At 42.1% G+C, this 22,657-nt stretch overlaps 1 protein-coding gene across 1 annotated transcript in view; it reads right to left on the bottom strand.

The window, feature by feature from the left end:
* The window catches only part of insrb (insulin receptor b), an 80,463-nt gene that overhangs the window by 39,889 nt on the left and 17,917 nt on the right, over positions 1-22,657 (bottom strand). The window contains exon 2 of the mRNA XM_070832401.1: positions 17,248-17,796. Within this exon, the coding sequence (XP_070688502.1) occupies positions 17,248-17,796 (549 nt within the window). The remainder of the gene's footprint in view (positions 1-17,247; positions 17,797-22,657) is intronic.

Raw genomic sequence — 22,657 nt, 5'->3', positions numbered from 1 at the left:
GTCAAGGGACTGAGGGGGTGCTGCTTATCCTTGGGGGCGCAGGTGTTGTCAACAGAGGCCCCTCTAGCAGGCAGGGAGCCTGGGAGAGTGGGTGGGTGGCACACAAAGAGAAAAGCCTTAGCTGAATGACAGCAGCCAGAAGTAAACAAGGAGACAGGAAAACAGAGACTACCTGTGCCTCATGGAAAGCTTTACCTCCGTTATTCACCATCGCCATTTCTTGATTTTCTCTGTGAGAAACACTGGCCATTGTGCTGTTGAATGAGAGTTCATATACGAGTGCCCTGACGTACGTCTGTTTAACCCTGTGATGCTCACCAAGGCTACATTCAATATCGCATCAACAAGACAACCCAGGAGAAACCTGTTTACTGTTGGTGTGAAGGGGTCGATAAAGACTATCTGACTGAGGTCCACGACCCTGCTCACAGTCATGTTTTTATGTAGCCCACTGTGAGCTTTCAGTTTTAGAGTCGTGTTGGCTACTTTAATTCAGAAATTCCTTACATGGCAAATTATTGCGTCTCCTCCTCTCTTGTGTTGCTTAATGCCACTACATGAGAGGCAGTGCACTGTGTAGAGACAAGTCACATGATTCAAAGATCCCCTTATGACACCATAAAGGGAGCCAAATCTATCTGTGCACACATTTACTGAAAGATGGAGCAGGAGCCAAGTCTTTTCTCAGATTTCGGCGGTCTCCAGGCACACCAGGGACACATTTTTATGTTGAGAAGACATTAAAAAGTGCATTTTGCATAATATGGGACCTTTAAAAGATCTCAGCTAATGTGTTAGGGTAGGTTGAGCTCAGAAGGAGTGCAGCTGAATGAAGCTTGTCAGGGTTGTGATGGTGAATCACCTTAAATCACTGATATAACTTAAACTCATGGCAGTTCTGTATGACTAAACTAAACTGCAAACTAAATGATCCCTGAACCAACACACCAGTGTTTACAAGTACAATATGTACTGCAAGTCAAAAATCGTTGATGGCAACTTCTACTTCACCCATGTGCCTGGTCTAGTAAAGCGTACATGTATGTGTGCAATCACAAACGGTTAAGTTATTGACCTGGGGCACACAAACACAGAGACACCCCGAGCTGATTTATACACATCCAGCAAACAATAAAATACAGAGGAAGAATTTCATCTCTGGATTCTCCCAAAGCAAACATAATGAAAGCAGCTGAGAAAAGAAGATGCCGCCTGCAGCTCAGCTGGCTACTGGACTGCTGTTATTTTAAGACATGCTGCTGTTGTGCGGATCTGTGTGTGTGTGTGAGTGAAAACATTCACGTGATGAGTAGGGAACAGTAGCACTTACACACTCTTACAGTCACACAATACCTGGTGGGTTTCTATATATCACATATGTGGTTAGTGATAAGATTATTGATAGAAAGCCAGAACAAACTGCTCAATGAGTTTTTAGTGTGCAGCAACCCAAGTTTCTGTGGTCAGCTTCTAAATATGATACTTGCTTCAACACCACAACACCACTGTATAACAGATGTTATTCTCTGCCACAGAACATTGGACAGGCATAGGTAAACAGCTGTGTGTGTGTGTGTGTGTGTGTGTGTGTGTGTCTTTGTAATAAGATTTTAAAAAGTAGATTGAGGGCTAAATTAAATCAGTGCAGAGGGGAGAGTCTGGGCGGTCAGGGGAAGAGCGATTAACAAGAGACAGTAAATAGGTATTGGTGATTGATGCCATCAGCTCCCATAACCAAGTGTTCACTGAAGGACCTGTTGACAGCAGGATGTGTGGACTAAAAGAGGGTCTTTACATGAGTGGGAACTACTTCAGCTACTTCAATAATCACCTCTACTGTAACTAGTCCATCCCCTGAAGAAACTAGCACATAGGAAATTGGTGACCTTGAGAAATAATGTACTATCTTTACCCATGGTTAATATATTATGTATTGATTACGCTCTAAAGAGTGATTAATTGATCATTGATTTCTCATTACCATCCAGATCTGATTAAGTTTAGTTTATGAAGTCAGCTATAAAAGTTGGAGGTACCCAATCAAATCAATACAATCAAAACAAACAGATGATCAAAATGTAGAACTCGAGTAAATGAGATCCTCTCTCCACACAAAATTAAACAAAGTGCCCATTAATAAGACCACAGCTTTAATAAAACCACTGCCAGCAATATCAGCAGAAGATCTAACAAAGTTGGCCAATAAGCATCTGGGGGGCGGAGGGGGTCATCCAATCAGCTAGCACAGGCGAAGAGTACCATGCATCACCACGGCTATTTTTCTGTGGTCCAGAAAAGCACTATTGGCACATTCATCTCTGTCAGTGGCACACATGAGGCGAAGAGACTGGAGCATCTGTCTCAATCTACACGCACACATACTGTCCACAGTATGGAGTTATGGAGTGCCAGACAGTCCCTCCTACAGACATACGTCCCGTCAAAAAGAAATGGGAGCTGAGTTTATCATCCAAGCTGTTCTCTGCATCCATTCCTCCATCACTGCGATCCAATCCTCAGAGGGGTCACACACACACACACACACACACACACGCTGACTTTGAACTGCATTAAGAGAACCATTAAGGACAGACTGGGTTGTTCAGAAGAGCACTGCTGGGCACTCGGTCACTAATCCATTCATTCGCACATCAACCCATTGATTCAGCAAAATCTTTGGTGTAGTTCGCATTTTCTACTTGTTGTTTTTTCACTGAACACATATCTAATGTGATTCAACAGGTCACATTACAACAATCAGTAATCATAATCTTTGCATAATCTAAACTGGAAACAGCAATAAATATCTGCAACTCTGTTTTTTTTGGTCCTATCGATGAGGCTGCTCTCACCTCTCTCACTTGGGCATCTCCCCCCTCTGCTAATGTTAAACCCTTCAGCAAGGGTCGCACTTCCACTAATAGGAGCCCTGCCCAGTTCCTCCTTTGGCGTTCCCATTCCTGCTCTGGGAGGAACTGAGGCATAAACACACAAACACACTAAATAGTTGTGACTAGAGCAGGATTCACTTGGGAGTGTTTTTTTTCCTTTGGTTTCTTATTTCAGAAGCAGCCACGCTGAGAGGAAAAGGCAGTTCCAAAATGGTGTTTTGTGTACTGGGTTAGTTGGCTGGAGGCCTCTGATGGACTGGTGGTATTGTCGTGTGTCCGCTAATGTACAAATGCTCCTCCCTCGTGATTGATATGAATTACACTGGGTCACATGCTTTCTGTCCACACACCAGAAATATTGTTGGTCCAGTTGATCTCATTAACCTAAATTCTGAGTTGTGCAGGTCAGATGTTGGTACAGTGCACACAGGCAAACTAAAACAGGAAAACCGACAGCACATGACAGCAAAATTCCACAGGAAAGGAAAAAAAATTCATTCCACTCAATCTCTGTCAAGATACAAATCGCACAAGGAGTAGTCAGATGATATATGGTTATACACACTGCACAAGCTCACACAAACACAGGTGCAACACAGTTCATCCAGAACACCGGCAAAACATAGCTGTGAGAGTCATCTATGTCATGTGTATGTGAGAGTGTGTTGAACAGACAGCAGAGTGCAGTATGTCTGGCTGACAGGCTGCGAGCAGAGCACCGGAGCAGAACCTTATTTAGTTGCAACAATGCCATCACAGGGCCCAGAGCAGGAGACACTGGAGAGAGGAGGCAACAGCCAAGGCATGCTAAATATTAGCTGGGTTGGACGTCAATCTGCCTGGTGATACAAACACATGCGTTGTAAGAGACTAGCTCACTAGCTCATAGTCTATATTAAGGACAAGCTATGGGTGCAACTCAGTGTCTTCTTTAATGCACTGTATATTAGGAAGCGCAAATAATGGGAGTGGACATTTTGATTTGAGTACAGCATTGAGTTAAGTGTAGTTTTTACTTTGGGGTTTGGACTGTTGGGCAGATAACATAAGACACTTGTATTCACCCCTGGCTTTAGGATTATTATGGGCATTTTCCCTTTTATCTAACATTTTATAGACCAAATTATCAGCCGATTAATGAAAAATGTTTTTTTAAGTGGCAGCCGCATTTTGAGCTACTTTTACATCATTTACACCTCATTTACATTTTACCTAAGTTGGGTGGAGAGTTGCTAAGCGACACACCCCTCATTCACACACACACACACACGCAGGACACAGAAGCATGCAACAACACATACGTCTCTGAAGCCAAAAGCGTGGTAGAGAGAAAACACAAGAAAGGAAGTTATAGTCACTAAGCAGTCACAAATTACAGATGAAAACGGCATCTTATACAAACAAAAAAACTCAGATTCACACTTTTTGCCAAAAACTTTGGACAAACATGTTACGACCAATCACACAGGGAGAAACTCAGACTTGCACCAATCACAGGCACACACTGCCAGGGCGGCCATCTTTAGTAACAGGAGCCAGGCCTGACAAGTTTGGTCTATCATTTTGAGGCCCAGAAATTCCTGCATGTCTGCATACCACAGTGTGCAAGGGGAAGGAAGAGGGGGAGAGAGAGAGAGAGAGAGAGAGAGAGAGACGGAGCACAAAGCAAAGGAACAGAGGGACAGAAAGGAAAAAAGGAGAAGGGAGGGAGTGCAGAGGGAGGATCTTTCACATAAGGTGGAGCAAGAGAGGAAGGGAAGAGAAATGGAGAGAGAAAAACAGAGAGGCGGGGAAAGACCACTTCTTCTCTTTTTCATCATACGGTTTTAGCAGAGTCCGGTGCTTTTTGCAGGTTTTTCCACACGTCTAGACGACTACATATCCCAGCCATGTTGGTAAAATTATTACCTGCATTCATTTCTTAATGAGGGCAAAGGGAGCATCAAAGTGTCATGAGGAGAGCAGAGAAGGTGAAGTGCAGGGAATGCATACTATGAGTATGACTGCAGTCTTATCCAGTGCTACACTATTCTAACTACTGTTGGATCAAAACGCTGTTCTATGAGAGATAGAGATGACCGTGGAACAGCAGCAGCCATTTTTACTGCAGCCATATAACTCTGTCGCCACTCTGGTATCATCAAGGGATGCATTTAGGCAAAGAGAGACAGATTATCGTAGCATTTTTATATCCGTCTTGCAAATATATATTATAACCCCAGCTATCAGGAGGAGTGTGGAGATGGCACAGGCAGCTGAGAGCCTGATGTTTTTACAACATCACTTTTATATGACAGCACCGCTCTGGCATGATCAGGACAGACGAGCGGAGAGGCAGAATAAAACGACAACAGTGTTTCGAGACAGCAGCAAGAGGCCAGGCATTCAGCTGAAGTAACAAAAAAGAAACAGGTATATATTCAGCAAGCTTTTGCTTTAAGGATGATCAAACACCCTTAAAAAGCACAGCTCTCATTTTACGAAACCTAATCCTGATAGGACACTTAAAGCTGTCAGTTTCTTACCCAGGGTTCATGTCTTCATAACCTGTGTATCAATATCTGACACTTAAACAATACCTGACATTTAAACATAAACAAACACACACTGGTGGCACCAACATCTATTATTTATCTCTATTTATTATTTATCTCACATGTTACATTCAATCATGCCGCACATTTTTTTGCGTCTGTGCGTCTGTGCATCTGTGCAGATGTTTCTTATCACATTTATTTCACTATAGATGCTGCTGATTTTTTCCACTAGTCCAGTCCCTGAGTAGTGCTACAAGTCTCACCCACCACAAATGCCACAACAAGTCATACAAGGTGCAGGTCAGAGGAAAGTACCCGTTTTGCAAATTAGATCTATGCCAGTCTGTGTCCTCATGCCAACAGCGTGGGGGTGACACAGCCACTGAGCCATTCAGCACAGGAGAGAGATTCAGACGGAGCTGGCTTCTGTAATAACAAAATGCTTCACGACATCATTTCCTTACTAGATGAAATACTAGATTTCCAGATATCTTGCCACAACGTGTGCTCCAGCTGGGGAGACACAGCAATAAAAATAGTGACATGCATCAAAACTTCATTACAGACTACTGAGGTGCTAGCCAGACTTTAAGGATGCTTACCGGAGGAAGCAAGTTTTCAATCTGCTCCACAGCTTGCCTAACAGATACTTAAATCAGATAGGAAATAAATACTGTTTCATGTACATTATCTTGGGAAAATATGATTTTATGTCTAGATGCTCGCAGTCAGTAGGACTATGACGAGGAAGATGGAAGGAGAAACATTATTTCTCCCTGCTCCTAGGCAAAAACACACAATGTTCCACATTGGCACTGCCTGTCTTTGTGAGCCGCCTTGGAGTTTGTGTGTGTGTATATGTGTGTTGACATGCATATGCATGTATGTGTCCATGTCCTACCCTTAAGCTATGACTAGCAAGTGGCACACTGGTTCCTGACCCCTGTCTTCTGCCCCCAAGCCTCTACTTGCTCTTGGGTGGGTCAATCCAGGGTCACATTCTCTCAATAGTGCACCCCTGCATGCACCCCCACTCACCCCCCAAGCCTAGAGTCACAAGTATCACCTTAAATAGACTGAGGTTCTCTGGACTGCACCATTACAGTCTGCACAGGAGTGCTGGTCACCATCAAATTCCCAGTGTACTGAGAATTATACTCTTTTCCCACATGCTCATCACATTCTGGGTAGGGCTGGACTTCCTGAAGGCTACTGCTCTTTTCTGCACAAGAGAAACTTGTTAAATGGTTAGAGGAAAAGATCCATTTCTCGAAAGCCGAGGTCACGACTTTCAGTGATGTGAGCCGAGTCTGGACACAACTCCGTGGAGAGAGTTGGGTTTGGAAGCAACTTCAAGGATGTGGAGGTCATATGAGGATAAACAAGTTAAACTCAGGAAAAGCAAGTTTAGAAACACAAAGTTGATTTACAGCTCTGATTTTTGAGGGCTTCCTTCACAAGTTTTTGAGATTGACCTGTTTTGACCCTTTTTCTCAATCAAACCAGGAAATAGTAAGTGGAAAACATAATACTTAACGTTAATTGATTATTTGGTGTCAGAGGAGCATAAACTCTACAACCCACACGCTGCCATGAACACATTCTCATCTTGTGGGAAACACTGCTTTCCCAAGAAAGTGATGTAACAACAAAATTCTTGAAAATTTCAAATGTCCAAATGACCCCTTCAACTGCGTGGTTATACCACCTCAAAGCCACCCATGAATTCCAAGTATTTGATGGAGCATAAGCATCACATACTCCAAATACAGTACATACTAGTAGCAGTGGTTACAGACAATGTTAAGCCTCTAACACGTGGTTCTGAGATCACGTATGCATGAATATACACAAAGCTTCCTTCCTTGCTCCACTGAAGCAGAGGTGTTGTTCTTTTACAGTGAGTTAATGATGTACAAGTAGGGACTCTCTCTGCTTTGAGTGAGTTAAAACATCACTTCAGTTTAGGATGAGGTGTGTTTATGGAAGGACTGTTATTAAATAAAAATAAAAAAAACACTAATGAACAAGCACTTTTATTTCATTAATTCCTTTCCCCATAAAAGTATGAAAATCTAAATTAAAACAGATTTTAAATTCCATACATACATGTAAATTCTGGAATAACAGCAGTGAAACAAACTGTTTATATAGAAAACGAACACATTCATGATCAAATGGCATCTAATTAAAGTTGTACTTTCACAGCACTTTTAACAACGTTTAACTTTTTACTGCATGAATCGTCAGGAGTACTTGAATGTAAATTCTGTGTTTCTGGTTGCCATGTTTGTATTTGTCAGCACAGGACCATGTTAGCACAATACCAGAACATTGGACTACTGTTGATCTGACTGTTTCTTTGCTATCGTGTGTGTGTGTGTGTGTGTGTGTGTGTGTGTGTGTGTGTGGGGGGGGGGGGGTGATGTCAGAACTGGAAGCAGGCAGTCATCTGATCTAACCAAACACCTGTAAACAATCCCCCTCCCTCGACCAGAGGGAGGGTCGTGTTATTTTCCTCTCTCACACACAGCACTTTCTTACAGCGTACCTCTCCTCTTGGCTGCCTGTATTCTAATTTCTGACAAACTGGCTCACAACCTGGGGGTTTGCATTTTTGGAGACGCGCAGAACAATTAACGAAATAAACATTTGCAGCACTGTCAGAGCTTGGCATTCCTGTTAAAGGGTTGTGGATCTAGAGAGCTGTGATCCATTCATCTGACTTCTCTTGCCTTTCATTTTCTCTCACATGTAAATAATATCCCTCCACTCCACTCTCTTTGCCCGCCAGCCTTCCCCTAGGGCCCAGTTGTACAGCTCAGCGGTAGGAAGTGCTTTGGACAAAGGCAGGAAGTAATGAGGAAGTCCTTTCAGACAGCTCAGGCTGTAACAACCACTTGCCTGCCAACATGCCTTCCTCTACAACTCACACACACACACACACACACACACACCCCGCAGGGAGGTAATCAAACTATTGTCATTAAGAAGCTATATCAGTGCCTTTCTGAATATTCCCTCTTCCTAAGTCAACAAAAGTAAAATGTGGATGTAACTATGAAGGAAGGAGTTTCTGTCTCGACAACCGTTCATCCAATTTACTACACTCTTAGCGGGTGTATGGCTGGAGACGCACGGAAGAGCAGTGCAGACTGTGTACATTGTGTGAAGTTGTTTTTAAGATATCAATTAAAGAAAGGTCTTGACTCTCCAATATGGCGGCCTCTCTACCTCAGATGTGTGTGCAAATCTCGAGAACCGTTCATCCAATCGACTTCACTCTCGCTGGGTGTATTGCTGAGGTCCCATGGGAGTGCAGTCTTAAGTATGAAATCAATCGAATGAATGGCTCTCGACAACTATGCAAGCAGCACTTTGAGGGCTCTGAAGGGCCACGCGCTCCAAACAGGCCCTGCAACAGTTCTTCAAAAACTCCAAAATAACAAAAGGCATGAAGAGATAATAAATGGCTTCTCCTTCTTGACACTTCAAAAAACAACGCAGAGCCATACATCTTGTTCCAGCATGTTGGTATCCTCAGAAACCCCTCGTCCTCTTCACACTATAGGCTACTCTACTAAGAGCCAATCCCGTTAGAATAGTGGGCAGCCGTGTCAGCGTGCTCTACTTATCCTCGCATGTACGTTTGTGCTCCACTTGGCTCTCTGTGCAAGTGTGTATTTGTTGTGCATGTGTCTATCTGAATGTTGCACTTGCGTATACGCATGTGCAGTGTGTGTGTGTGTGTGTGTAGAGCAGGATGTGGGAGTGCCCGTCCATTGATGAGCTGGAGGAGAGAGAGTTTTCCAGATCCCCTGAGGCGCTCGGCTAGCACTGGCTGCCTGCTACAGCACTCACTGCACGAATGGAGCGGGTAGACAGACACACACACACACATACACACACAAGCTTATCAAAGTTAATTTGGATTTGTTAACAAGGATGCAAGCCGCCAGGAAGAAAAACACAAGAGCATGATTATTAACTCTCCCTCTCCATCTGTCTGTTTCCATCCTTCTTTCTCCCCTCTCTTTCTCCTCCCATCTCTTTCAGTTTCTTTCTCTTCCTCTTTCTCCTTGTCCCTTATAAGATATTCATGGTAATTCAAACACCAGTGACTGAGTGAGTGTGTGTGTGTTGATGTAAGGCAAGCCACCACGGAAAAGCTTTAACTATCACAAATGGACAGCATCAAAGAGGAGCTTGTCTGTGTCTATAGCAATAAATGAGAGACAGCTGAGAACAAATGGATGCAGCTCTTTCTTCTGCGTGTAAGAGTATCACTATCAGGATCACATCACTTGCTGTTCACTTTTTTCAGGAACTGGGACAAAGAAGGAAATGGGAAACAGTTCAAATATTATAATTCAAGTGTTTGCTCTCTACTTTTTTCCTTATGAATGAACAGAAGGAAGACAACAGGTTTCACATTCTTCACTTTGGAGTATTATCAGGGCAAAACTGATAAAATAACTGTGATCATAACATCTAGGAAAACAGCTAACAATCTGGCTAATATAGCCCGAGCCCCAATGCTGATGTAAACTAATGTGTGGCAGACTCTCTCCGGTCCTGCAAACATATCTCAAGCTAGGCGCCTCACTCTATGTCCCTGGCACATGTCAAATGCCCGTCCTATACTATCCTACATGTGCAGTACATGCTCAGCACTCTGTAAAACAAGCTCTCACTTCCAGGCAGCTAAGTTTATTCCAGTGAGGGAGAAGACAGCAAAGGATAGCATTTCTAGCTCGAGTCCCCTCTCACTGGAAAAGCATCTGGGTCAAAGTTGAAGTGGCCCCAAGGCCCCTCACTGCGATTATTTACTTTCAATTTCCGACAGTGCTTAGACGCGGTGCGACAAATGTAAAAATGTGCCCTTTAAATATTTACTGTAAGTATTTTCTTTCTTGTCTTCAAGGTAAACACTTTGCAAGTGTTGATCACCAGAGTGAAAGAGAATTAGTGTGCGTGAGTGTGTATGTGTCGGTGTGATCTAGACAGGTGATTGGCATGTGGCAGGCATACAGGAAAAACAACAAGCCATCTCCCTCCAGATGGAGGCTCATGAGTCGAGAGCAGTGACTCAATATATGTGCAAAGGTTGTTGCATGACACTTCAAATTTAATGAAGCATTTGAGTGTGCACAAAGCCAATTCTACCTCTTGTGACAGTTCTCACTGAATGCACATGCGGACGTTCTTAGTTTAGACGGTCCTGGCTGGGTGTTATTGGCTTAGAAGTGTTTATAGATGTGGCTTTTGTGTTTAAACTATAGCTGGGTAAGGAGCCTCAGTGCTTTATTGGTACCAACCCAAATGTGTCTGCAGGAACACGCAAGCTGGTAAAACCTGACAGCTGGTAATAAATCTCTGGAAATTGGAAATTATTTAGGCAAAGTTCTTGTCCAGCTCCTTGTGTTTAGACATATAACCATCAAGATCTTAAGCTCATTTTGTTAAATGAAAAAAATATTTGTCAAAGTCAGGTATTTTAAAAAAAAAGTATGGTTTTAGTATCAGTAACAAAACACATTATATCAGCATTCGCATCAGATAATGCCAAGTGATACCCAGTCGTACCTAAAAACAACACAAAGACTTTAATACAGTGAAGTTATTACTAATGTCATTATTGATTGTAAATGAGCAATAACTCTTACATATAGTAGTCACCAACATGAATGAGGAGTCTTGGACTCCAACAAACAAACCTGCAGCGTTGTTTTTTTTGCACTAACAGAAGGCGTAACCCTCCTGCACTAACAGGACCTGCACTGTCCCTTTGCGTTTATGTTCTTGTGTTCCCCGTGTCACTGGGCACTAAACGGCTAATTAAGAAAATCGGCTCCAGGAAAACGCTTTCATTTACTTTTCATTAGAAACAACTGCAGAAAGTGACCCCAAGACAGGTAGAAGAGAAGAAGAGATCAAGAGAGGAGTGAGTCTGGAAGCAGCCGGAGCCGAGACACTTGTACACCCCAATCAAGAGGCTGGGCTAGCTAAGTGTTTTTGTTTGGTTGTGGGCGCAGGCCAACAGCACGCTTCACTGAGCGCCTCCATCCTTAATACTGTCATTTTCTTTTTCTCTTTAGCCTCCTCTAGCTTGGCCACTTGCCACTCTGGCAAAAAAAAAAAAAAAGTGTGTGTGTGTGTATGTGTGTGTGGTTTTTGAGTGTGTGTACCTGGGAGCCACACTTGAAACGTCCCGCCATGTTTGTTTTGCTCTGTTTATTTTGCTTTGCCCAACCCCTTCTCTTCCCCTCCTGGCCTCCTCATCTGGCCGTCATCTTATCCACACTGACTGTCCAGTTTCATTTGATAGCATGAGAAGGAAAACACTAATGGAAACATCATCCATCACGAAGGCAACCATGAATTCCCGCTGAATATTAAGGAGTTATGATTACTTTAGAGAAGCAACATAGTGACATCATTTAATTGCAACATGCATAGGTATTAAAGGAAAAATCCAACATTTAGGAAATACGCATATTTGCTTTGTTGCCCTGCGCTAGATCAGAGGATTTCAGTCTGCATGCTTAGCTCAGGTAATGGTTTCATGGTTGTAGCCCCATAATTAACAGAAATATATGAGAGTGACATCACACTCAATATAATTTGTTCAAAAAACAGAGTGTAAAAATGACAGTTTGTTGTTTTACAATTCACCTCTTTGTGTTTCGACAGAGTTTGTTCCCATTTTGAGCAGCGACAAAAGGATGCGTCTTGACATGGACATAACCCCGGCAATTCACCTAAACATACCGAACAGTACAAAGATAGATGGTCTGGCTTCAGCTCTAGAATAGTCTCATTATGAAAGCATTGCTTCATGAATGTAAGTATGAGTCAAAATAACTACAGTGACCAATAAGTCTCTCAGCGCAAGTGTGAGCATGTAAAGACAGACTTGAAAAGATCCAAACCTATTATTTGTTAACCCTTCCATAAGATACTATGTTTTCATCCATTCATAGACTGACATTCTGTCACTGGTTCATCTCAGAGACTCCCGTGAAAACAAGGTTCCAGTTCTTATAATTACTTATTATATTACTTATTACATACTGTGAACGCCATACAGTTTCATTTTCGTTTCTCCTCTCTGTCTTTCCCAGGCCTGTATTCACTCACTCTCTTTGTTTTTACAAAAGCTTGGGGGTTAGTTAAATGTCTCTTAAACGTCCATATATCAAAATTATATTCCCATCGCCAGTGGAGAGGCCTGCTGAAAGCTGGGCAGTTCTCGACCCGCGTTCAAACTCTGGTCAGTAGGAGGGTCACAAAGCCATGCCGAATGACGCATGTTGACCCATTTAGATGGACCTCCAGCGCAGGTTTAACCTGTGTGACGGTCTGAAAGTGGTACGTGTGATGGAGAGAGGGCATTTTCCCACTGTGGCTTTTGTCACAGGGGAGGTAAATCTGTGACTCTGTGTGACGGTGTGTGTGGTGTGTGTGTGTGTTCCTGAAAACAATCACAGCAAACAACAAAGCACGTAGGCGCAGCCGAGGTGAACTTTGACCTGAAAAGCGCTCTCTCCTCCTGCTTGTGTGTGTGTATGTTTTTGTGTGCGTGAGTTGTGCAAGCATCGTGCTGGCTGGTGTCTGTGGGGCTGAACACAGTGTGCCAGGCCTCAGCAACAGATAGAGCCTTATTTAAACAGGGGATCAACTGTTTGCTCCCATTCCCTCTTTCTCTCATCTGTGAATATTATCCATACTTCCTTTCAGTCCATACTTTTCTCCTGCTTTACCTCTCATTTGTAAATCCACTCCTCGGCCTTCTGTGCTTCCCTGTCGGTCTGTGCTGTCTTACCTGCCTCTAGTCAGTAAATATAGCTCAGTCTCGAATGCAAATTCATCCTTTCTGCTTCCTTTTTTTAATGTACTCTATATAATTTTTCTCCTGAAATGTGCTTTTAAAAAAAAAAAAAAAAACACCATTAAATGCCCCACCGACAACACGAACGCTCTTACATTAAAAAGGGCATTTATTGCACAAAAGTTATGTTTGTTTTATATTTATGGAAATAATCTAAATAAAAGATGAACTCCTATATTCATCTCAAAAGAGTTGAGGACAGATAGCAACTGAAAGCCAATATTTCAAACATGCAAGCATGTTTTTTTGTCATGTTACTTATCCTGGATGCATCATGTGCAAACACGTGGGTGCACAGGTTGTATAATCGGTCTCATTTACAGGAGGTACCAGTGACCCATGAACCCCACTGATCTCAGACCAGACAGACTTCCACTTCTCTTCGTGAAATGTGTTTTTAGCTCAGTTCTGCCATTTCAACACCAGTTGGAAACCGTTTTTATACTTATGATCCTTGACTGAGAAATCGTTATTTTCATTTTCCATAGACATATCCATGTGCAGGGTCAGCTGCAAATGGCACGTGCAGCAGGAATTTGCTGCCAGAAGACATTTTAACTGATTCATTATCCACATATAAAAACTAACTTATGATTGAACAATTCCAATGTATTACGGCTTATGATCTGACGCTTAGAAGAAAACAGCGTCTGTGTCTTCTGTCACCTTGGAGTGCCCTGCTCTCCAGCACAACACAGTCTGCATAAAGGAGTCCACCACCTTCTTAAACATGCTGTTGCACCGCTGCTGTCCAGAGCAAAAGCAAGCAATTACCAACATTCAATCAGGCAACAAAGCCGCAGTGACTGGTGACAGCTTGTAAAAGCTGAGAAAATTGCAGCCCGAGTGCACTTGACAAAACCTACGACTGAACTGACCTCCACATCCGAACAGCTACCTGCGTAACGTTGTAAATATACTGGAGGCACATACACACACCACATACATGAGTGCCAGATACACACAAATCCAAAACAGAGAAAGTAGCACTGGGCAATGAATGTCACATCTCATACACTCTCCAGGCTGTTTGGATTGCCAACAAGTTACTTAAGTGCTCTGCACAGTTAAACATGACATGTCTTGGGTCACACACACACACACAGTGGTTTTCCTGCTTGTAAGGAGCATGTGTAAGATCAGAGGAATGCAGGCTCTCCCTTGGCTCTTACCTAAGGCAACTGGAACCCTGTAAAAACACAACAAAAACAACCCCACAGTTTCCACTCACACATAAACTTTAATGCTCCATCTAATGTTCCTCCGCCTTGTACCCACGTCGCCGGTGCACACGCGCACATGTGTGCATCCAAGTTTGTAAACTGTGAGTTTTCATTCACAGAAGCCCTAATTAAAGATCTGACAGTTTCCTCACGCCAGCATGTGTTACACTATATCACTGCACCAGCACCCAAGGAAGACGACGACATTTCTTTTTCTTGAGCTACACATCCTTTTATCTCATCTAGGTTGACTTGTGGGGCCATGGATAGTGCTACAACTGCATAACAATAAGCCGCACGAAAATGGTATTAAACTCGCTAATAATAACTAAATCCTTGCTGCCATGCTAATTATAGTCTTTATTTTATATTTGTATACTGTTTTAATCTGGAACAGCAATGATTTGAGAAAAATACTAGGTTGGCTTAAAAGTCTGAAAGAGTTTTGTTGCTGAAAGCTAAAAACATGGCAGTGGAAATGTGGAATTGTGGTTCTCACCTCCAGGGGGGACGTGCACTTAAGTACACATATCAAACACACACAAATACTGGCAAACATTTACAGTATGAGTACACATATCATCCTTATGTGTGGCCCACACACACACTCCCCCTGCCGCAGGGGCAGACATCCATTGCATCATGTTCTGGAAATGGCTCCCGCTTTGACACACAGCTCTTGACTAAACTGGTGCCCGTCACGTGACACAGAGCACAGCGTCATACCTGCTCCCCTGGCCTATCCGAGGGAAAGTTTACATGAGCGCACACGTACACAGGTTGTTTGATGTACTATACACCCACTCCTGTTTATCAGTTGACATTCTTTTTTTTCCCCACATGGTTGGGGCATTAGTCTCCGAAATAAAGGCCAGGACCTGTATTCAAAATTACACTTCGGGATACTTAACTTGGGAGTAAAAAATCTCTTATTTAGCACCACATTGGCTGTGACAATGGTTAAAAAGTAAAAAGCGGTGCAACTATTTGATTCTATCAAATGTTCAAATGCAAATAACAGAATAAAATTACCACCACTTTTGATCACTATCACTTTACAGGTCTACACAATTAACTACAGCTTTTCTTTTTATTTGCCTAACACCTGAATTTTGAGCTTAATTGTGTCAAGTTTTCCTACAGCTGGAGTCCTGGACAACACCATCTTAAGTAATGCTAAGAAATCTGTTTAAACCAAACCATTAAAATCAATTGAATGCTGTGCACATCGTCAAAGTCAAAACTTCAAACCGTTGTGTTTGCGTGTGTGTGTAGAGACGCAGTCTGAGACACAAAGAGAGCCATTTCCTGTATTACTCTCCCGACAGTGAGACCTGGCAGAAAATCGAGGAGCCAACACTGTATGCGGGCTGCAACAGTCGATGTTAAAGTATAAACATGGCCGAGGTCGTTATGCTTTGAACGCTAGCCTTTCTGTCAGACACAGAGACAGAAGAGAAAAAACAACACAAGCTATAATCGCCTTCGAAAAATAATAAGCATTCTCTCTGTGCGTCTTACAATAGAAGCCATTCTCTATGTTTATGGTAGGAGAGGAAAGACTGACTGGCCGACACACTGGCAGCTGGCTGTAGCACCAAGCAAACCCACAGCTCTTTTTTACTAAAAGGAGAGAAAATGTGTACAATTTCAAACAAACAAGTGAACTATACTGTTCATCCCTTTCCATCAACTCACGCTCTCTAACCCGCTTTCTTGCATTACATTTTCTTTCCCATAATGGCTACCTTTGAGTTTGTAGTTCCCTGACTCAACAATGCAGTTGAGTCACTGCACACATCAAGCAGATCCCAAACCTATAATTACAGATCACTTGCCCACAATCCTCCAGTCAATGAATGCTAATCAGAGGGAGTCCACGACCCCTGGCTGCTGATATTAGGAGCAACCCTCCGCATCAGAGAAATCATTACATAAACCATTTGGAATAAAAACATTAGTCGTCTCAATTGATTTCTGGGAGGAAAAATTCTCCAGTGCATATTCTCATTATGTGTCTCAGTGGGCCACTTTACAACAAGCAGCGTGATGGATTCTGTAAAGGTGCTACACAACCGTATCTGCACACAACAACCAGTCAATATGATGATTTTTCCATTGCTCCATACATAAATGTCAGGCCTTTTTTAATATGATGACTATCAGGCTGGTTTTAAAGCCCGACAGGAATTGACTTTCAACTTAAAGCGGGTATTTTCAAAGTCGGCCGCTGGGAATGTAAACAGGAAGAATAATGTTGCCATGGAGTCAGTTAGTTAGCTGTGGGCAGGAAATTGTTTTTTTTAGCCTGTTTGTTTACATTTTGACAAACCTGGCACCATTTAAAGCATGCCAAATTAGCTACTAATAGCTAATAGCAGTTCCTGTTTGCAATGCACCCATGGAGGTACAGACAATTATCACAATATTAGTTTGATACTAAAGAAAACTTAAAAACCTGATGATTTTCAAGGCGAACTCCGGAGTTCTGGAGAGTTTTCTCATGATTTCGAATAAGATTAATGGACGTTTATTTGGATGGACATCAGAGATCAGAATGTCAGATAAGGAGTTACAAGTCTTTTGCCCCTTTGAAGCTGTGGCTCACGGTTTGAACATCTCTGCTATAAGGATGGCATATGAGGAAAAAGAACAGAATAGAGCATCCACTGTCTCCATATATACTAACACACATATACACTTACTTCTCTGGCAGTGGTTCTGTGTCCAGCATCGTCCCCTGAAGTGTCCATTGATGGTGTTCTGCGAGCAGATGGTCTGACCTTGGGCCGTGCCGGGACACACATCTCCACACTCTCTCTCATTCTTGTTGGCCACGATGAAGTTGTCCTCCACCGAGTCCAGGATCTTGGACCAGTCCAGAGTGGCCAGGTAGCACAGGTCTGGGTTCTTCTCGATCCTCACGGCACCCCGGGTGATATTCATGAGACTGTATAGGCCCACCTCCTTCAACTGCAGCATCTCGTATATTACAAGAGCATAGTTGAAGAAGAGGTTGTTACCGCGTATCACCGTCAGGTTGGGGAAGAGATCTGTGAGGCACTCAAGGCCGTAGACCCTGAAGAGCAGCACATAGTCAGTCACCACTCGTAGCTTTGGGTAGCTGAGACCCCGGAAATCATCGGTCTTGGTCTTAAACATGAGCAGAATCTTGAGGTGGCCCTCGATGATGGTGCAGTTCTCCAACGACTGGAGGTTGGTCACATTGTTGCGGATGTCCTTGCTCTGGCAGACTGGAAGGAAAGAAAGGAAAGGATATTTAAGAAACAATAAGCAAGTCATAACCACTTTACACTTCCATTAATGTTTACTATAGATTCGTTACAAGGTATGCCCTGCTTCCCATTGACTAATCTCGAAATAATTCACACCAAGGGGCCGCTCAAAAGACACTTTCGCGTATCAACGCTCAGCTGTCAGTTTATTAGATATGCTTAGCTAAAACTAATGCAATTTGATGCAATAGGAAGGTATTAATCAACTTTTTAAATAGTACATTTTTCTCTTGATCAACTAATAGGTTAATCGACTAATCATCTAAGTATATTTAGTCTACCATCATTGATGTGGAGTGGGCAAACACAAAGGTTTTTAATTATTTAATCACAGAAACAATGAAGGCAGCACATCAGAGTATAACTGGAGATCGTCATTCCTTGAAATTAGGTTGACTGTTGCTTACAGTAACTAGCCAAGCTGGCATACAACTTGTTTTCTGTTTGCAGTGGTATTAAAACAATCGACTATGAACATCAACAGATCCTTCTTTTTCCCCATTTAAACTATGAAGCCACTAGTGATCTGCATTTAGTAGAGCAGAGCCATTCATGAAGGAGCTTCATTAAAGTCCCCTCTACAATCTGACTGGCTATAAGTCCTCCATCTCTCTCTCTCTCTCTCTCACGCACACACACACACACACACAAACTCTCTCTCTTCTCATTGGCTCCAGCAGTATCTCTCCAGAGAGGAAATCATTGTACAGCACTGTCTGATCTGAATGAAGCAGACATGAAGGGGTTAACAGAAATGAAGCCTGGAAGCAAAATGCTTATCCATGCTCATTCATACTCTTTAGCTGCTGCACACTGGCACACACAAGCCCACATTTGAACCAGCAAACGCATGCACACACACTTATTCACTCACACACATCAGAGGAGTGGAGGATTCATTAGGGGACAGTTACTTCAGGAGATGTGCAGAGAGAAAATGCTGCTGTTGCTTCCTGCAAATTATTAGATGCACACTTCCAACATATTCCTCTGCAGTTAAAGGATAATTACTAAGCGGAGGAAGAGAATGCCTCATAGTTTAAATTACATAAGACAGGTGCAATGAAAACATTGTTTCTATTCTTGCCATTATATCAGAAAGCTAAACAAAAAAAGACCAAGAGGCCACAGAGTGACTGCTCACACACTGACACAGTTTGTTAAAAGGTCTGAGACGTATTGTTCTTTCAACTGTAATTAATAATGCAACATAGAAACAAGTAAGACAACACCTCGTAAACATATCTCAGATTCACTGCCACAACAGTTTTCCTCCAGACGTCAGGAATGATCATACTGCTGTGATGTTTCCCTACCAGATCCCCTAGAGGTGCAGACGATTCAGTCACAGAACATACATGGGTGTTTGTAAATATAGTACATACAAAAAACAACAGATATTGTGATTAAAATGTCAGCCTACACCAAATTAAACCCTAATAACGCTGATTTTTGATTTTCCAACTTAAGCTGGACAACAAATTCGCCATGTTTCAGTTACCAGACACAACGCCGCTCTCTCTTGCATTGAATTATGGTTGAATGTTAGGCTAATGTTAGTTTTGTATGTGGGGAAGTATGGTGAAAGGAGCAGAGATCAGCAGCAAGTGATAAAAAACACGCATCCAGTATTTCAAAAGTGGACATTTGGACACATTTTGGATTTTATGAATTAACTAGGAAGCACAAGCTGGACAAGAGTCGCACATATGTAAAATCTGCCTCACAAAAATTAAATACTTTGGCGATACAGCAAATATGAGGAACATTGCTGCAGTCTTTACCCTGAGCGAACGTCTGCAACCGTAAAGAACACAGCAGCCAAGAATTGAAGAGACACCATCAACTTTGTCACCCAACTCAGAGAGGGAAGACAATTGCCCAATCTGTGTCAGCTTTCATAGCTAAGGATCTACATCTTTATTTTGTTGTGCGTTGTGCATTGACAGATGAATCATAATCGAATCATGCAGCTGGTGAGGACTGACACCTCTGAAAGATCACCCAAAAATATGAACAGGTTTATCCGTCAACACCTAGTCAAAGCAAGCATGAGCTTATGTGAACAGACATGCTGTTTTTTAAGTGGAAGAGATGTGATTTACTGCTTCACACAGTGATGCGAAAGATGATGTTTGAACATGGTGTTAAATCGACAGGGACATTTGCATAAATGAACGCAGTGTCGACACACCCATTTAAAACTCAGTGTATATACCCTTTAAAAACACTGGTAGTGGTGAGACATGACATAACCATGCATGTCCTGTAGCTTATATACTACCAGGCATAACGGCCCAAAACAGATGGTTAAGGACCATAACCAACATGAGAAATTTGGATTTAAAAGCAGTTTGTTAATGTGATATTACAAATTTGTTTCCACTACAAGAACAAACATTAGGCTACACCTCTCAGTCATTTATTGGATTAAAACGTGGAACATGGATTGCAACAAAGAGCATGAGAAAAGAATGGCTTCTAACTCCAAAGGACTGAATCAAATGCAAAAAAATGCCACATAAACCATTCCTCGCAAATTCTGTACAAACCACTACACATAAGTAGGAATCTAATCATATTCAACATGTAACCCATTATGTTAATCCAATTTGAATTTCTGTCATCAACATAAGATGCATTTGTAAAAAACAAAATACTGAAAAGCAGCCTGAACTTGTGTACGTAGGAGGTGGGGGGGGGGTTGGTGAGCCCCTTATCAGAGAAGTGATCTAATGGTCTCCATCTAGTCTACTGCTCTCGATCGATGATACAGACCCACACCTGCTGATCACACTCAGTCTGTAAGCGTCCTCCATGCCTTAATGGTGTGAAACCCATCTGCATGCCACCTTTTACTATATTCCCCATGTATTACACTCAATCCCCCACTACCACATGCTATAAAAATAAATAAGTCTTAAAATAGAATAAAAATCTAAATTTATCGCAGTGAACTAATTGGTTTCATTGAGTTGTTGTTGTCCCTCATCATTTCCCAGGTGTAAGCTACCTATTAACTTCCCATTCTGTTAATGGTTAGCCAGACAAACATGTCAACAACCCAGGTACAAACTCTGACTGGCAGCACATCAATGGGACAATTTAGGTGACTTCTTATAATGAGAAGGAGCCAATAAAGCCTGTAAATCACTACACTGCCCAATAAAACTGTGCTGTTTACTACAACAGTATGCTGGAAATAGGGATGACTTATTCATAGGTGGTAAAATTCACACTGAGATATCGAAAGGTCAGAACATATTCTGCTAAGTGCCAACTGGTCGCCTTTAGTTATCACCTTATTAAAAAAAAATGAACAGATTCAAAATGGATTGGAAAAAACAAAGAATGAAATTTAAATATCCAAGCAAAGAATAAGGGCTTCACATTATGTTACGCAGTTTCTGTAGATTAGCTCTTTATTTTTCATTCTTTTGGTGAATGTGATTGATAAAGGAAAAATAAATAAAATGGAATCAAATAAAACATCTTCATAATTCAGCATCATATTTATCCGTAAACAATACACTCATTTAGAAATATACAAACACTAACAAGACTGAAGGTCAAAATCTTATTTGCCTCTGTAGGACATCTGGGTGATGAAACATAGGCAGGTTTGTTAGTAACTGCTTATTTGACAAAATAAATAAGGTAAAATGAACCGTAGTAGCTGTCGACTGTACTCCTCTGTTCGTGACAGAAAGCCAACAAGTGCAGCTATCCTGTTAATTATTCAGTATTACACTCCAGTAGCTGACTGGATGTCCAAATCTTTTCATATTTGTCATGGTAGCGCACAACCGACTGAAATACTGAGACCTAAACTAAACGAAGGGCAGGTCGCACTACATCCCCACAACTGGACAAATATACATAAAAACAGCAGCAGAGCACACAAACTTCACAGGGAAGACACTCACCAAGACTTTCACAAATGAATGAAAGTGGACCAGAAAATTTACAGAGATTATTGCAATTGTATCAGATGTATGTGGTGCAAGACTTAAGGTGACACAGATGCCAAGGTCGGTGCCCTCTGATTGTCTAAAAACCTTTTTATCCCCACTCCCTGAACAATGCAGCAGAGCGTCGACTCTAATAGAGCCGCCAACCTTATGGCAGTTTAAACAAGCCTTTGTTTCTGCAAAGTTAGTCAGTAAATCTCTCTCACAGGACATTAAATACAAATCTGTATGTAAATTACAAATCTAAAATCAAATAAAGCACCTCCCTCTTTTCGTTAATGTGACAGTTCCTTGATCTGGCAGCAATAAGAGGACACGGGGTTACTGTCAGTCATTCGTTATATACAGATATCACTTCCATCGGTCAATGTGAGAAGATGTGCAGAAGGGTTACGAGAAGCTGTTTATTTGGCCATGCTTGGCGAAACAAAAGGAAAACACTGGTTGGGGTAGAAAACTTCTCAATGAAATATTCAAATGTATCCACATTAGTTTGGACGAGGCCAAAGCCTGTCCAACTCTGCACACTTCCGCTTGCTGCCAGCTTTGCTAGCAGCCAAAAACAACTCATAAAATAAGACAATAAATCTATTCCACCTGTCACCCATCTTATCAGATAAAACAGAGTTTGAAACTACAACATCAACTCATTCACGCAAGCTAGTCAGTTTTCCTTGGCCGCACCCTCTTTATTAGACACATACTGTATCAGAAACCAAAACACGAAAACACACTTCTTCCTCCACTATGTGGCAGTTGGTGTTATTCCCAGTGATAACAGCAACCTTACACCTCTCTGCCCCTCCTGCCTTATCTCATGGACACATCAAACAGGCCTACAGGCCACC

The sequence above is a fragment of the Pempheris klunzingeri genome, chromosome 6 (genome assembly GCF_042242105.1).
Source record: "Pempheris klunzingeri isolate RE-2024b chromosome 6, fPemKlu1.hap1, whole genome shotgun sequence".
Lineage (NCBI taxonomy): Eukaryota > Metazoa > Chordata > Actinopteri > Acropomatiformes > Pempheridae > Pempheris > Pempheris klunzingeri.
This window is presented reverse-complemented; position numbering and strand designations above follow the sequence as displayed.